Below are 18,328 nucleotides of genomic sequence, written 5' to 3' on the forward strand. Positions count from 1 at the left end.
GCTTCCATAAGATTTCAAAGGAATCTGGAATCCAGGCAGTGTATGTCAAGGTCAGGACCCTTATAGACAGCTTCTAAGAGCGATGATGTGTGACGCTGTAAGGTTGAGCTATAAGTAGAGACATCAGGAAGTTGGAGAGGCCAGGGATAGAGACTATTGCTGCCCCAGGCAGCAAATGGAACCAGCCCAGGAGACAGGATATCATGTGAGTTGCAAATGGCAAGTTTACATCTTACCGTCACATGCCACAGTGCTGGACATGAAGTTACAGTCGGTCTTTGTTATACTTTGGTATAACACTTTGTTATACTTTGGTATAACTGAAACCTCGGTAGGTTTCAGTCTTACTTTGGTTCTAGCTGTCACACTGTGCCCTTGATGGATTCATAAGATGATAACAGTATTTGCATGTGTCAGAGGTAAGGCCTAGTTAGAGCAATGTTTCTTGAGGGTAACATCTTGCCTCGTCTCCTTCCTGTTTTCTTTTTCTCTACCTCCTTTCTGCCTGCCGTGAACTGAATGGTCTGTTCTGCCATGTATTCTCCTGTTACTATGATGTCCTTCCCAAGCACACCAAGCCAGGCATCCTAGGATGAGCCCAGTGAACCTGTGAGCCAAAAAGTTTGTTCTTTTTAAAAATTTTTCTTCAGTACTTTGGTCAGAAGTAACTTATACAGACACCTTGCTTTTTCCCACTGTTGCTGGGTAAGACAAGTTTTGCAGTATCCAAGATGTTTTGCCATGTTTCTTACATACTTCTACATTGTTCCTGGCTTAGGAATGAGGAACCAGAAAAGATTGGGTTTGGGGAAATGTATCAGGACTTCACAGCATGACACACTTGGTTTCTTCTCCCCTGCCCTTCATTCTGCAGTGGTAGAATAGAATGAAAGACAACAAAGTCAACATTCAAACCGCAGTTTTGGACCATAAGAATCCTTTTGAAGTTCAATGTTCTGTCTTCTGTTCTTGTTTATTGTGGTCCAGTTTATCTGGTGTTTCAGTGTCTGGGAAGTATAGTTACAGAAAGAGCAAGAAAGCCTGCTCTTTTGGAGTGTGATGCAATTAAGGTTAATAGCGGACTGAGATGAACTGTGTGGCAAAGCAATGGCAGCTCCTTCTGGTGAGGGACAGAAACAGGTTCTCTTCACCCCTTTTGAAGTTCTGATCCTACCCAGAGGATGCATTTTTCTAGAAGGAAGTCTCTGCTTTTGGCAACAGAACTCAAATAGAAAAATTGAGTTTGACCTACTTCCTTAGCAGTGAGTGCCTTGCATTGTCCTCCCAGGCAGTATGAAAATCCTTGGGCTGGGAAACTGACAGCTGCAATCAGACACTTGCACTGAGGAGAACGTCATGAATTTTAATAGGGGTGCCACTGCTGGATGAGGTTGAGAGAGGAATGAAAGCCAAGCCAACTCAAACAAAAGGAGCAGTAGGGAGGTGTCAAGGCAGGGATGGGAGTGATATTCACATTATTTATTCCACAATGATTTTGATGATTTAAGAAGGAAGGATTGCCAAGCTGTCGTGGAGAGTGTATGAATTTTCCATGATGATGAATCCCACTGTACTGAAGGCAACAAGGTGGGTATATCAAAGCAAGCTTTGTTAACAGTGGCCGTCTGCAATCAGTGCATTGGACATAAGCCCCAAGAATCACAGCTACTACTGTGCTGATAAAAGTTCTTCCTTCACAGACTCCAGACAGACACTGGCATGTGTGCATGCTCACAGAGCCATGAAGTCTATCTAGCATGCCGTAGGAAATCTTTGTTATATATTTTACTTCCCCAAAGTATAGTCTCCCAAGTTTGAAGAATCCAGGACAGTGCTTGTCTTTGAGTTTCATAGCTCTGTCTAATTCTTCTTAATGTTGGTGCTGCTGTGGCACACACACGCTGTTCATGTTTGTCAGAACACAGGGATTGCTTTGGTGGTTACTATTTGTGCTTATATAGTTATAATTTGTAGTAGTAGGAGACCTGAGACTTCCCTTAAAAAGGAAAGAGAGTCATGTCAAAACCCTACTTTTGTGAGTAAACCATGAAATAGTGGATCTAGTACATTAAAAAAAATACATTACAAATTTTGTGTATCAAGTTCTTCTGCTAATGAGATGGTTTTTAACAGGAAGGTTTGATCCAAACAAAGACTATTATCCATGAAAACACTGACCTTCCTGGTGCCATTCAGGACCTGGGAAGACAGAAAGTTATCTTCTGAGCAAAAGCAGCAATAGTTTCCAAAGTAAAGGGAGAGTCAATTTCTTGTTGTCCAAGTTGGCACTTCTCCATGGCTGGAGGGGAATGAAACTAGTATTTCCATTTGAGAAATGGGGACAGGGGACTAGAATGCCCATCACTAAACCATGAAGGTTTATGCTTAGCCCTGTGCTGGGGCTTATCATCAATTGTCAGAGATGGAGGTTAAAACTTTACAGGCTATATTCTAGGCCTCGTATTTGTGAAGATTTCATCTTTAGTCTTGAAAATTAAGCATGTAATAAGTTTGTGTAGTGGCATTGTATGCATGTTTAAGTAATTGGTTGCATTCAATATGAAAGCATGATTTCTGTAACCATTTTGGCATCTTGATATTTCAGTGGGGTGGAAATGGTCATGTCTCCTCATTGAAGAAACCCTTTCCCTCTCTAGATACATCTGTCCTTTCCCTGCTCTCTTAGCATTTCCTTCCTGTCCATATAACTTCTGATGCTGAGTTCTAAGCTGGGGTTCCACTTAGGCCAGATAATTTTCTTTACATTGCTTTAGATCAGTGGTTCTCAACCTGTGGATCAAAACTCTTTGAGGTGATGTGTGTCGTAGATCAGATATCTTGCATATCAGACATTTACATTGTGATTCATAACAGTAGCATATTTACAGTTACGAAGTAGCAATAATTTTATGGCTGGGCCACCACAGCATGAGAAACTGTATTAAAGGGTTGCAGCATTAGTCAGGTTGAGAACTACTACTTTAGATGAACTATGGTGAAAAGTGGATGCAGTGTTTTTTTCTTTTTTTTTTTTTTGCTAGATAAGGTTGACTTTTGTCTGGAATCCTCAGAGTGTTCAGATGCTGCCATCCCTCCCTTTTGGTCCCATCACAGTGACTTTCCACGTCAGCCTACTCCATTTTAGTAGTGAAAGCTTGCTTTCCACAAGTCTAGTCCTGTGAACTGTGAACCAGAAGCCTCCTGCCTGCAAAGGTGTAGTTCATCCACTCATCCAGTTTGAATATATGCCCTTAGTCTGTGCTAAGATGCTCCAGATTCAGTAACAGGAAAGACAGAATCTGCTCCATGTGTTGCGTGCTAACCCTGTCCTTTAGTCTTGCAAGACATGCTGACCTGCCCAAGCCTCTGTCTTTGATATTCTAGCTGGCCTGATCTTCCTGCCCAGGGTCCAAGTTGCCTTGTCATGTGAGAATTCAAGGGCAACTTCTCCTCATTGTGATGGAAAAATAACATTGCAAAGCATCTTCCTAAAGAGAGCCTGAGAGGCATTAGGACTGTGCTGGGGTATGGTGTTCTGAGTCATTCAGGTGCCAAGATGGATTGGAAAATATCCAAGAAGGAAGGAGGCTCTTCTTTTCAAGCTAAATAACAGTCTCCTTGTTGGGAAAGGAATAATCAATCCCAGCTGGAGAAAAGAGACTAAATTTCCTTTGCTTCCCCATTCAAATCTAATCTTATGACATGAGTTTCTGACATGAGTAGCATTCTTGCCCAGACTTGCGGCCCCAGGGAGGGGATGGTTATTTAAGACAGCTGGCTCCTCAAGCAAGGCATATAACTTGATGATAAATGCTTACAGACAACTTCCCTTACTTGCTGGTCCCTGGACCAGTTTAATTGACAGCCCTGGAGACTTGCAAAAAATAAGTAGATGTTTCTTTGAAAGAATATCATGTCTCTGGATGCAAGAAAAAGATAAGGAAGTCTGTATGCACGCAATCCATCAGTGTTTCCCAGCATGCAGAAGTCTTCAGGGAGAGATTCCTTTTATGCATTCTTCATGAAACAAGTTTGCTGTGCTTCCAGACCCTGTCTTGTGTTATAGTGCAGAATGAATCTCTTAGGATTTTGTATTTTCTTCCTTTGCTTTGTCTTTTGGGAGGACCTATTTTAAAGAATGAGTTAAGTCCTCTCGAAGACCCTACCCCCACCCCATCCTGGCCAATTTAGATATAGCTCTTTTAAGAACAGTACTAATAACTATTTAACATTCCTCTAGAGTTGATTCTCTTTTCTATCAGGAAACCTTGCTCTTTGCAATAACAGTCTTGCCTACGTCTCTGGACTTAAAATGTCAAGCATTTGCTACATGTTCCTCATTGACAGTTGGAGATGAAGACTGTGGGTAAAGAATGGATTGATTTTTTTTTTGCTTGAATTCTTGGTTGCATACTAGAACTTTGTCATTTAAATATAGAATCACTAAAGGAAACATTCTGAGAAAATGGACATTTTTGAAAGGATCAAGAGACAATGCAGGATTGGTCTTTTAAACTAAAATTAATTATGTAGATTGTAGAATGGCAATCTTCTACAAAACCAAACTTTAGGAATGACAAAGGGAATGTGAAAAACTAAGACCTGGTTATGTTTCAAAATCAACGCAGTTAAACCGGCAAGTTGCTGGGTGATACATTGGGCATGGCATAACTTATAGGAAATTTTAAAAAGTACTAAATGATACTTTTGGAAGTCTGTGGACATATTTTTTTTTTAACTAGGAGATCTACAAATGTAACTTAGAAGGAAGGATACATGCCAAATGTTTAATAACATTTTCCTGGGGGAGATGAAGGATGTGGAGTAGGGGCTTGAGGAGTATGAAGGCTGTGGGAAAGTAACAGCCTTTACTTTGATGTATTTCCATTTATTAAAGGGGGATCCAAAGCAGAAGTGACAAAGTAATCTTACCTTAAGGGTTGGGACATTATTCCTTGTAATTTTAACCCTAAATTAATGTATAAATTAACCAAAAATATTTCCTAACTTCATTCTGAGGTTCTACATAAATAAGGGTGGCATGCATAAGTAAACAGATACAACTGACAGTGGTATTTGTTTTATTGGAGTGAGCCTCAATAAATAGGAAATATAACTGCTAAACTGTCTCACTTCCAATTTTGTTCTAATGACTTAGTTATCTGCTGTGTGTTAGCATAGCAAGCTTTTGCTTTATGTCAAGAGCAGGTGCCTTCTAAACGGGAAGACTTAGTTGCGGTATTTGCCCCAGCCAACATCAGCTTTGATTTCTAAAGTGTGGCCATGAATAATTTGAGCGAGTGGTGTGCTTTCCTTCTGGGAGTGAAACTTTCATCCACTAAGACTGTACCGGGGAGATTTTTTTCTCACTGCTTTTCTTATAGGATTTATAATGGTGCGAAAATGAAATTTGTGACATTTTTTGTCCTGTGAAAATAAATATAGCTGCAAAAATCAAAACCTTATATTTTCTTCACCACAGTATTTTCCTGCTTGCTTTGGACTCAGCTGTAAGCTATCCTCCTGGTTGGATCATAACTAAAAACTAAGAAGAAAGCAGAGGGAAGTTTGTTATTAGACAATATGGAATTTGGATCCTAGAGCTTATTTTCTTCCCAAAGCCACCAACCCTCACTCATTTTTCTTTAAATTTTTTTTCATATACTCTTATGTGCATAAACGTGTGTACATTTGTGGGTAGACATGTGCCATGGTGCAGCTGTGCAGGTCAGGCAACACCTTTTGGTTGTCAGTTCTCTCTTAGAATTTGGGTCTGAGGTATCTGAGGTTGTCAGACTCTGTGACAGACCTCTTTAACTATGGGATCACCTGACCAGCCCTCCATTTGCTCTCAAGATCCATTTGCATTCCAAAGCTTGAAATGTCTCCTTAATAAGCTTGCAAAATACAAACTACACCGAATCGGAAATGGGTAGAGGAGCTGCTCAAAAAGGAAGATTGTTTCTAGGATCATTAGGGTCAAACCCATGGCCTAGTGTCCCTAACAAGCTGGGCACAGCTACCTGTCCTCAGTACACCAGTTAAGGAGACAAGTCACAGTGAAAAGAGAGATATATTCAAAGTGACCACATTGGGAAGAGTGACCCTCAAGTCCCCTGTCAGGGTTCTGACGTGAGATTTGGGTTTCATAAGGGATCAGTGGTATGAATAACTAAGCATTAGCAAGCAGCATCACAGATCCATCATGCTCTCAGCTCCAGAGCGTCCCACAAGGAGGTTTGGCACTCTGTCAGAACTGGGTAAAATCCCTGGAAGACACTGGGCTTCAACGTCTTCCCAGAATGAGACTCCTGGGGAAATTCTGGTTTCTTGTTGCTTTTCTTGTAGAATTTATACTGGTTTGAAAATTAAAATTTTAAATATTTTTTGGGGGTGGCAGGTTCTATGATAATAGATTTGGCTGAGAACCTTAAACCTTGTATTTTCTGTAGCACAGCAGTTCCCCTTTTTCCTGTTCAGTCAACAATTTGATGTGTTCCATTTTTCCTGTGCTTTTACAAAATTAATTTACTTATTCTTAAGAATTTTGTACATGTACCAATGAAATATAACCATATTTTCTTCCTTCCAAGTTTCCCTATGTCCCTATTGACACATTCTCCTCTCAACTTCATGGGTTTGTTTGTTTTGTTTTGTTTTGTTTTGTTTTTATAACCCACTAAGTCCAGTTGGTGCTGCCCACAAGTGCATAGGTGTAGGGCCATTCACTGGAGCAGGAATCTGCCAGTGGCCATACTCTCAAAAAGATAGAGTATCTTCTGCTGGGACAATTAAGTTGGGATGGGTTTTTGTTGCAGTTGTTTTTTGATGTCAGTAAGTTCAGAGAATAACTCAAGAAAGGAAGGCAACAATTTTATTGAAGGGAAAAAAAGTAGTAGACATGATCCCTTTCAAAGTTTTTTTTTTCTTTTTTTTTTTTTTTTTTTTTTTTTTTGGTGTGGAAACCTAAGTTCCACAGTACAATTAAGTGTTTGTGCTGGCAGTGTTGAGGACTTTTATTTTCCAGAATTAGTTTAGGATTAATTGATCAGGTTTCCTCATATCATCTTAATTAATGATTCTAAGGATCTTCCTTCTGTCTGGTGACACCAGGCTGACATCAAAGTGTGGACTGACCTGATTTCTATGGGCAGAGAACCAAGTTCTGAAAAGTCCTAGATTCTGCCTTTATTTAGAATATGGGAAGGTCATAATATTCATTAACACATACTTATATATTTAGTATTTCCAGTCTGGCAACAAGTGGGCTTCTCTTTTAAAATCATACGATTGAAACTTGTGTTTATAATTTGTTTCAAGAGAGTTAGCCAATTTGTTTGAAGATATCGATTTCAGAACATATTTACTATTCCCTAAAGTATAAGAAGTTGGCCTGAACTTGTAATGACCTTACAACATTACTTAGAAGTTGATCCTTTAAAAAAAATTCCTAGATATAAGATTACATACGTGTCATTCACTTATTTCATAGAGGACAGAAAAACGGCCCGGTTGTTTGGATCTCAGACAAGTATAAAAAAAGCTGCTGGCCTATTTCATAAGCTCTTTTATGCTTTCTTGGAGGTTGTAAATCACAGTTAATACCTTCTTTAGGGAAACAGTATGTGGTCCACTGAAAAGTGTGTTCCTTCTGGCTGCCTTTGTGACTTGGAGCATTTTGCTTAACCTCTTTGAGCCTTGTTAAGCCCTTTTTAGATAAAATGGGAATGTCGGTCCTTGTTAAGAGTGTCCTGGTGGCTAAAAGGAAGTTAGGGAGGATGGGTTCTTTGTGTAAAGTGTGTACTTCCTGCCATCGATGGTCCCTTACCTTCTCTGTTGCAAATAAACCATTTTTGATTAGACAGTTGTCACCTTGTGCTGTGGTCCCAGTTGCCCTTTCTGTAACAAGTTTCTTTTTTGTTTGTTTATTTGGAAATGACTGAATCCTAAAAAGTCAAGATGTTGTTACATCTCCTTAGAGGCATTTGGTTCTGGTGTCTCTAGAAACACATTAGACACAGGATGATGACTCAGTAGGCTGGTGTCTGGCTTCCTTGTCTGATTTCTTCTGGATTTTGCTGTGACTTCCTTCCTTCGGAGAAAGCCCTGGAGTGCATTGGGCAACTTTTTCTAGTCTATAGAAATGAGTTCTAAGGGTAACACTCAGTGTCTTGGGAGTTGCTTCTTTTTGAAGCTCATTAGGAAGTATCATTTGCTTTGCTAAGTAGCTTTGGAATTTTAAGATCTTCCCAGTTAGTTGGTGGAAAGAAACATTTTCTGAAACCAAATATTTGGTCAAAGGACACTGTGATCAGTCATGGTTGGTGGGAGCAGTAAGGAAATGAAGTGCAAATCCAGTTGTTTTTAAAACCAGACAAAGACTAAATGTAGGGAATGTAGGGAACTGTCTGCAGGTGCCTTTGAGAAGCCTTTTACTGTAAGTGCTGTCATCTTTGCGCTTTGGTTCTGTTCCTATGGCAACCTTAGGATCTGTGTGCCTGGCTGAATGGATTTACAGGAAACTGAAAAACATTGCTATTCTAAGTAGCTTGCTGTGGAAAGTGCAGCCAGCATTTACTGAGAACAAAGCAGGCAATGTATGCTAATTGTATTCTATGCTGAGGATAAAGAATTGGGGAGAATCCCAGCCTCTGCTTACTGACTTATGCTGTGTGTGTGTGTGTGTGTGTGTGTGTGTGTGTGTGTGTGTGTGTGTGTGTGTGTGTGTGTGTGTGTGTGTGTGTGTGTGTGTGTGTGTGTGTGTGTGTGTGTGTGTGTGTGTGTGTGTGTGTGTGTGTGTGTGTGTGTGTGAATGACTGACTCTATTTCAAATTTCATATTTGGTTCCCCTGTATCCACCTCACTCCTTTCCCCCCTCGTGTTGAGGACACACAAAAACACACATAAGAAAACATACATACACAACACACACACAAAGCACACATGCATGAACAAAACACACACACACACACACACACACACACACACACACACACACACACACACAGCTTTGCTTAAACTAAGTCTATGCCCCTGCCACCCGAAGACTTCCCATTAGTAGGCCCCACTTCTTAGTGGTTCCATAGCACCCTAATAATACTGCTGTAAAAATCCTACAAGCCTTTAACACATGATGCTTTGGGGAGGCATTCCCGATTCAATTCTAGCAGTGGGGAAATTGAGATATAACACAACCTTCTTGGGTTCAGAGTTTAAGTGCCTTATGGAACCTCTGTGCCTTTTGTGATTTTGGTAAAAAGTTTATCTCATTTGGAATCCTTGAATAGTACCTTGATCAGACCTTTAGCCTCCCACAAGTGTGCATTATCTTTAACAGTGATGAAGTAGGGGAGAGAACAAGGAGGGCTATGTTAAACTCTTAGGGACTAGCATTGAAATTATGGCCGATCCTTGTTCACCTTGATTAATCTGTCTACTGCAGGATAGAAAAAAAATGACTATTACAAGTGTGTGGGTGCCCCATTGGTGTGCTTGGGCAGGCTCCTGTCTGACACAGTATTTCTAGGTTTTATGTGTCTCTGTTAGATCCTACTGGCAACTTTAGTTTTGTACCTTACTAGTAATATTCCCTACCCCCATATTTGTAGCTTTCTTTCACAGCCACATAACATTCACTTTTCCTAAAGAGCTTCTTGGAAGAATTAATTCCTTAAAGAATTTAGAAGCAAACTAAAGTCTTCTAGATGGATATATTTTTTCTTTTCACTCTTGTTAAATCAATTTTTATTCACAATATTGATTTTTTTCTGAGAGATTTGTGACTTGTACCATACTTTAATGTGTAAATGTCAGGTTTTTTTTTTTAAATGAAAATTAAAAGGGAAAAAAGAAAGCTCTCAGAGTTCAAGTATATTAAATAAGTTGAGTAACCAAATATGGGAGTATGAGATGATGAGATATATGTAAAGGTACATTATGACAAGCTCTCTCTCTCTCCCCCCCTCTCTCTCTTCTCTCTCTCTCTCTCTCTCTCTCTCTCTCTCTCTCTCTCTGTGTGTGTGTGTGTGTGTGTGTGTGTGTGTGTGTGTGCTGTGTGCACCCATGTGTGTGCATGCAGAGGTCAGAAAATGTTGGGTGTCTTTTTCTTTTATTCTCTGTCTCAATTTTTGAGGCAGGTTCTTTTACTGGGCTTAAAATACAGTGTTTCTGGTTAGGTTGGCTGTCGAGCCAGTGGTATCCACTTGTCTCTGCCTTTGAATGCTAGAGTCTGCAGGTTACGTTTGGCCATGCCCAGTTTTTACATGGATGCTTAGGATTTGAATTTAGGTCCTCTTTCTTTCAAAACAAGCTCTCTTAGCCACTGAGCCATTCTTCTTTGTGGTCCTTTATTCTCCATTTTGAGCCTCACAGAGGTTAAATATCCTGCCTAAGATTGTCTCTCTGTGTGTGTGAGCACACAGGTGCTCATATGCATGTGTGTGTGTATATGGGTAAATGGGCGGGCGTGTGTGGTGGCAGTGGGCTCAGTGCTCAGATGCCTTGTTCCCAGAACCGTCTGTGCTCATCTAATTCCTCATGGGCTTGTACCTATGCTGAGATAGCACTGAAGACAGCAGAAACTCATGGCCTTCCATGAATACTGGTTTTTAATCCATCTTCAACTATAACTTCATCTGACCCCTTTGTTTTATTTCTGTGCATTCGGGTTTACAGCTTGAACAGAATAATGATAATCCCTAGCATAGTCGCCCAGTCTGCTTTGTGAAAAATATAGAGATCTGTACTCTAAAGCAACAGTGGTAGGGAAAGCAGTTCCTGTGCCTTCTCTCTTGTTATCAGGGCTGTCTGTTGATTTTGCCTTTATTCTTCTTCCTTTCAGGTTCAATAGGAACTGATTCTCCATCCCAGGCTTCACTGGCCTGTCCTATAGATTGGCCCCCAGCATTCCTGCAGCTCAGGAGGAAGCCTGCCTCCCTCCCGATATACAAAAATCCTGTCCAGCTCTCACCTCTCTGTATCAAAAATCCCCTGTGAAGTCCAGCAGGAGAACAGCCCAAAAGAGGTTCCGTTTCTGTTTTTATCATCCGTGTTCATAGCAGTTTTCTTCCATTTCTAGGGAGATATAAACCCTTGAAATGCTAATCCTACCACAAAAGGTGGAAAAAGAGGTTTTGATTTTTCTAAAATGCCCTACAGGCTGAAAAGCATCTTTCTAGTGTCACAACTGAGAATTTCTCCTGTGCCTGTTTCACTTTCCCCAGTGTGGCTTCAGTGTTGCCTTGCAGACATCTCTCTCTCTCTCTCTCTCTCTCTCTCTCTCTCTCTCTCTCCTCCCTCCCTCCCTCCCCTCAATCTCACACTGCCACATCTTCTGCCTATTTCCTCCCTCACTCTGCCCCCAGATGTAAAACAAACTAACAAGAATAAAGGAAAACTAGAGACCATGTGGTTCGATGTCTACCAGCTGCCCATGCCCTCTAGCCCTTCCCTGTGAAAGACTGACTCAGTCTCATCTGAAGCCCCTCACTTTCTCTGCCCAATGATTCCATTTTCTCTCATGAAACAAAGTAGTCTCATGGTTTTCCTTTTCTTTCCCATAGCCTAATTTTCCTGGCTCTGGTCTTTACAACAGTGGACTAGTTAGTGGTCTGCTGTTGTTTCCTCATCTTGGAAAAAAAGTCTCTTGACCCGATCTAGACTCCCTCTAGAACTCTTCTCTTATTTGACCCACCTTTAAGTCGGAACTCTTGGCAAGTGTTATCTTCCCACCTGACCTTCCCACCCTTCTTTAAACGCTCAGTAGTCAGACCTTTAACCTACACACCAAGATTCCTTTTGTTACCATCTCAGTGATATTCATGTCGCCAACCCGAGCTACCTAACTTTTCTTTCTTTTTTTAATTGTTATTTAGGCACACAAGTGTTTTGTCTGCATGTGTATCTGTGCAGTCCACGTGTATCTGGTGCCCTCTGAGGCTCTGGGAGTTATCCATGTGGTTGCTGGGTCTTGAACCCAGGGCCTCTGGTAGAGCAGCCAGTGCTTTCTAATACTGAGCCATCTCTCCAGCTACCAAGTTGTTAGTTTTCAATCTTCATCTTACTTGGCCTGTTAGTAACTGACACGAAGGCCCCTTGAAACACTTTCCTGACTTGGTTTCCAACATAATGTAAAAATCTTGATTTCTTTCCTGGTTTTGTAGCTTCTCCCTGAACTTGGCTTGTTGGTGAGCTTTGGAGGTCAGCTTTGACCTCTTCCTCATGTGCGTCGACTACTGGACTTGAGCAAGAGTTTTGAGGTCAATACCATCCATAGTGGTAAATCAGGTGTTCACTCTTGTACCTTGGCCTCTCTCCTGAAGTTTAGATTTGCATATATCCTACTTTCTGATCAGCACTTCTACGTGACTGTTTAATAGGCATTTCATAGTTAATGAATTTTGGATCATCCTGTCTGCCACTAAACTCATTTTGCACTCTTCACTGTCAGAGCCTCAGCTTTTCTCCATTTCTCCTTTCCTGTGTGATCCGCCCTTCTTTCTACCTCACTCCTGACCCATTTGAATCGATAATCATCATCTCTTAGTCTGGCAGTAGTCTTTAGCTCACCATACTTCAGATGTATCCTTTTTGCTTGTTTTCTAGTTGATACATAGCATACATTTTAAATCAAACTCATCCAGAGAAGCCGCTCTTATCTGATACTCAGTTCCAATAGGAATGGTCTCACACCATATGCTTCAGTTGATCAGAAAACCTGTTAAACATCCAGCAATGCCATAGTCTCTACTGAGCCCTCTGGGATAATGGTTGAGGCACATCCTTGGTCACTTGCAGACCATGTTACTAAGAGTTGATCAGAAAATCCTCTGAGAGTCTGGAGAGATGGCTAGGCAGCTAAGAGTGATTATGGCTCGTAACTGCATGAAACTCTAGCCCCATGGGATGAGACATCCTCTTCTGGCTCTGCAGGCACTCATACTCAGTACACGTACCCCTACACAGATACAGGCATATATACAAACAATAAAAGGCCTGGGGTGCCACATGAGAAAAACTAGTGGTGAAAGCCAACCCTGAGGTAGAAACACTGAATGTCCTTCAGGCAGTATGCTGAGTGCTTCTGTACAAGACAGTGTTACACAACCATAGAAAAAATTAATATTTACTACATACAACCTGGAGGAACCTTAAAGCTAAGTGAAAGGCCAATCACAAATTGCTTTATACTGTGTGATACAATATATATGAATTGTTTGGAAGGCGCTGGAGAAACAGCTCAGAGTTAAGAGCTCTGCTGCTCTTCCAGAAGACACAGGTTCAATTTCCAGCACCCACATGGCAGCTCACAACCATCTGTAACTCCAGTTCCAGGGGATATGACACCCTCTTTTGGCTTCTGTGGACACCAGGCATGAATGTGATTCATAAACATATATGCAGGTAAAACACCCATACATATAAAATAAAAATAAAACAAAAATTAAAAAAATCTGGGCTCTATAAATCCACAGACATAAGGCAGAGTGTGGGTACCAGGTAATGGGGGAAGAGGCCATTGGAAGTGACTATTGATGGGGTAGATTTCTTTTCTGATTGTGGCAACAGCTGTACAATTTTGAATGTGATAGATGATACTGAATTGTGTACTTGAATGGATGCCTGTATTGTATATGTGCTGGTTATATTATCCACTGTGACACACTGCTAGAGTCAACTGAGAAGGGGGACCCTCAGGTGAGAAAATGTCTCCATGAGTTTGGCCTGTAGGCAAGTCTGTGGGACATTTTCTTGATTAATAATTGGTGTGGTGGGGCCTAACCCACTGTGGGCATTGCTGCCCCTGGGCTGGTGATCTGGATTGTATAAGAGAGCAGGTTGAGCTAGCGAGTAAGGAGCTCTGCAGCTCTCCTCTATGATTCTGCTTCAGTTCCTGCCCTGACTTCCCTACATGATGAGTACAGACTATATCTGTAAGATGAAACAAACCCTTCTCCGAGTTGGTTTTGGAGAGTGTTTTTTTTTTTTTTTTTTTTTTTTTTCCACAGCAACAGAAACCTAACTAGGATAGTATATGACTCACGTCTTAATAACAGAAAACCAAAACAAATCACAGTTACTATGCTGGTGGGAACACAACATCATGGCTGAGACGTGAAGAGAGGATATGGCAGAGACAGGGTTGAAAGGTCAGGTGAAATGACACTGGTTTGGAATGATGGTGGTAAGTGGTGTGGTTGCCCTGGTGTTGTGATATGGGGACATTGGAGGTCAGATAGCCAATGTCAGAACAGTGGTAGAGCCCAGGCAGAGACAAGGCATACGTGAACCATGTAGAAGTTGAATGCTTGAGAACCATGTGAGAAGTGAGAAGGACTGCTGTGTGTGGGAAGCAGAACCATGCATGAGGACATGATTCCCAGAAGTTGTGTGGATAGAAAGAGAACATGCCATAACCCTGAGGTGGCAATAGAGGCAGTGTTAGCAGGAGAAACACGGGCTGAGAAGGTTTAAGTTAAATACAGAAGCTGGATCTTGCTTCATAATTGGAAGAAATGGGCAGTGTCCATGCCTACTACACTGTGTCTGCACCACCGGCCTTCTAGTGTTGCAAAGCAGTATAACATTTGTATTACTTAACTACTATAACCCAGGTCATTCATTATATGTAGTTCATTGTATTTTCTGTGGAGACATATTTTTTCCAATGTAAAGCTGAATAGTGACTATGGAAATTCAAGGTTTTACTGAGATTGCAGAGCGCTTCCAAGTAGTAGAATAAAAAAGACAAAACAAAACAAAAAAAAACACATTATTTTGGAAATGAAACAATTTTCATAAGAGAAATTTTTATGCAGCTCCTTTTAAAATGTAGTGAAAGTAAGGTTTGTCTATCTCAAAGTGCTTCGGATGGCTGTGATGGTGACCAGTAGGCTGAAGAGAGATGTTTTGCTGGCATGGACCAGGCTTTCTAGGATCTGAAGATGTTGAGTATAGAGGAGATAACTTTTAGAAAACCGAAGATGTGCCGGGTGGTGGCGGCGGCACAGGCCCTTAATCCCAACACTCGGGAGGCAGAGGCATTCAAATCTCTGAGTTCGAGGCCTGCCTGGTCTACAGAACTAGTTTCAGGGCAGCCAGGGACACACAGAGAAACCCTGTGTTGAATAAACAACAAAGAAATAAAAAAAGGGGAGGGAACTGGAGAGATGGTTAGTGGTTAAGAGCACCGACTGCTCTTCCAGAAGCCCTGGGTTCAATTCCCAGGACCCACATGGCTGCTCACAGCTGTCTGAACTCCAGTTCCAGAAAACTGAAGAATTTGGATACAGGGCCAGGAAGAGCCTTGAAGCCTTACTCTCATTGGTGTCATGGCCAGTCTTCCCCAACCTTGATGATGGCGATGAGCTGGATGAGTGTAAACATGGAACGCATGAGATAGCAGGCACTGCTCTAAGCAGTTTCTACATATTAATCCTGAAAACAAACCAGGGTGCTATACTGAAGTACAGAGATTTCATGGCCAGGGTGGGAGGTGGAGGTGCTAGGAAAGGAGAGAACACTAAATGTCAAACCCAGCTTTGCCACCATCTGCCAAGGGACCTTGGGAGAGCCTCCATTTGGTTAACAGGTGTGCTGGTTTCAGCAGAAACCTTCATTCTGTTGTGCTGAAGTCAGGGAGCATGTGAACGTACTTTGTGAAAAAAGTCTCTGGATATATATTGCACAGTATAGTGATCAGGTTCCACCACAGTGTTGTGGCTGAGTGTTGTGGCTGAAGCTTGAAAGTGCATTGCTTTCATGGCACTCTAATGTTTCTAATTTCTTGGATTTTTTTTTTCAGGTTACCTGTCTGCAAGACTTTTTTGGTGATGATGATGTTTTTATTGCATGTGGACCTGAAAAATATCGTTATGCCCAAGATGACTTTGTCCTGGATCATAGCGGTGAGGCAATTCATTGGCCATCTTTGTAGCCCTGAAGAGAAGGCTCAATTTAGTGACACCCATGTTGAGAACATAGGTATCCTGGAGAAAGATGACCAACCATGGGTGGTGTCAGCTGTAGTTCCAGCTTCTCAGGAGGCTGAGGCAGAAGAATCACTTGACTCCCAGGAGGACTCTAGGCCAGCCTTGGCAACATAGTGAGACCTTTTCTCTGAAAATAGATATTGAAGCATAATTAGTAAACTGTCCATGGTAATTATCTGAGATCTCTTTTTATATCAGTTTTGTGTGAAGCTTTAAAAAATACAGTGTTTGTATATTTATAAAAATTATTTCATAGGTTGGATGAAAAATGCCCATTTATTGGTTTTTATCTACTAATGTAGTTTTTTACTACTATTTCAATGATTTCAAATGATACTGGTGTAGTAAATGGCTATTAGGTGGCTAAGGTAGACTAGATAATTTAGCCCTGGTTCTACATTCTCCTGACTAACTCTCCGAAACAAATGAAGTTCTCATCTGTGAAGTCAGCCTTGTAGAATGGTCACTGTAGGTGGGGCTAATGATAGCAATAACAGTAAAACATTGTTAAGTTGCCGTATGTGCATAGGCAGGACAACTGTTGCTTTATGTGTAATAAATTTATCAGAGCTAGTGGAATCATTTGTTTCTTGTTGTTGTTGATAATGGCCCTTGATAGCCTCTAATAGATAAGGAAAAACAAAGCACTGTTGATTTTTCCCCCTCTCAATTTCTAGTTATTTAACATCTTTAAAACTGGGAGTGATAATGGATATTTTATAAGATTTTGTGACGGTTAAGTGAATTAATATACGTCTGCAGCTAGCGGAACCCAATGGTCTTCTTATTTTCGTTATTATCAGTATTGTAGCACCACCATTACATGGTGAAGTGTTACAGTGAGAGCAACTCTCAGATTGAATGCTACCACAAATACATTTATGAGGGCACAGAGGGATTTTTGTTTTGTTTTGTTTTAAACATCAGTTGTTTAATTGTATTGTCATCATAAGAGCTCCAGCTTAGGCTTCTGAGAGTATCACACATTGAAGATATACTAAAGCAACAACAAAAATCAAAAGAAACATGAGTTTGATCCCCCCTCACCTCCCTCCCAAAAGGAAGGAATGAAAGAAAGCCTGGTGTGTGGTGGATGATTTTAATTCCAGCACTTGGGAGGTAGATACAAACAGAACTCTGTGAGTTGAGTTTTACATGGTGAGTTCCAGGCCAGCTAAGGCTACAGAGTGAAACCTTGTCTTTAAAACAAAACATTCAAAATGCATAGAATTCTGCTAATCTAATCTTGGTCAAGCCACAAATTTCTCCCTAATTCTTAAACCTGGTTATAGTTCTGTAGTTCTGGGTTATTGGGGTGTGTTTGGGGGCATCCTGCTCATTAGAGGGGCAGTGTCTCTACAATGTTTTAACAGTCTACACATCACACTTTTGAGACAGGATGGAACATATCTATTAATGCTAATGGTTTAGCAGAAACTGGAACTGCCCCGTTTGTTTTAGGTTTGAGTAGAGCCTTTCAGATGTTAACTAGGCTCCCCTGATGAGTATTCTCCCAGTTTGTATACTTCTTGCCACCCTTGGGGGCTAGATTAAAAGTAATTCACTCTTTAACCTTCTTGCATAAATTGAAGTATTTTGAAGCAAATGACAGACAATATGTTTTCTGATTTATCCCTTACAACAAGCCTATGAAGCACATTTTACTCTTACACTAATATGTTAGGGAGAAGCAGGGAGGCTTGGAACATAGGCAAGGTCTTCCTTCTAGCTAGTAAATGTCAAGCCATGACTCATCCCAAGCCTGCCTGACTGCAAAACCCGTGATGGTAATTACTCTGAAGTGGTGATTGCAGCTGTAATTTGTTCTGGTTCTCCAAATGCTGTCTTGTTTGGCAGTTTATGGAAAGGTCAATGTTATTGTTCTCATTTTGGCTCCTCCAGGCTTCGGAGAGATGGGTCGCTAGACAGTAAAGAGACCATACGTTAGAGTTTCATGTCCTTTTGAAGCAAGATGGTCAAGGACTTGAAGAGGACAATAAAATTGAAGTCTGTACAGCCTATCAGCCTATGAAAAAGCTACACATAGATAGATGTGTGGTTTATCTGTGAATGATACTGTACATCCACTTAGGACAGTATAGTTTCTGTGCTCACTAAGAACTCAGTCAGTCCAGGCAGTGACATGCATGTCACAGATGTGTAGTCTAACTGGAGATGTAAACATGACGTGTACTTTTTGGAAGCATTGCTGCATACATTGCGTTTATGGAGCTCAGGGCAGCTCACCAAGTCCAGAGTTTAATTCATAGCAAATAAAAGGAAAAATAAAAGGTGGGATGGGAAAGAGATTGTCAGGTAATAGCAATGGGGCTGGAGAG

At 41.1% G+C, this 18,328-nt stretch overlaps 1 protein-coding gene across 8 annotated transcripts in view; it reads left to right on the forward strand.

Moving 5' to 3' along the window:
• Positions 1-18,328, forward strand: part of Dclk2 (doublecortin like kinase 2) — a 123,087-nt gene that overhangs the window by 59,566 nt on the left and 45,193 nt on the right. For 7 of the 8 annotated variants that reach the window (XR_004771948.1, XR_004771946.1, XR_003480651.2 and 4 more), the window contains exon 3: positions 15,803-15,905. The exons of the other annotated variant lie outside the window; for it this stretch is intronic. Coding sequence is in view for 3 of the 7 variants with exons in the window: in XM_035451281.1 (XP_035307172.1) it covers positions 15,803-15,905 (103 nt within the window). In the remaining 4 variants the exon portion in view is untranslated. The remainder of the gene's footprint in view (positions 1-15,802; positions 15,906-18,328) is intronic. 8 annotated transcript variants of the gene reach the window in all.

The sequence above is a fragment of the Cricetulus griseus genome, assembly GCF_003668045.3.
Source record: "Cricetulus griseus strain 17A/GY chromosome 1 unlocalized genomic scaffold, alternate assembly CriGri-PICRH-1.0 chr1_0, whole genome shotgun sequence".
NCBI classification, from domain to species: Eukaryota; Metazoa; Chordata; class Mammalia; order Rodentia; family Cricetidae; genus Cricetulus; species Cricetulus griseus.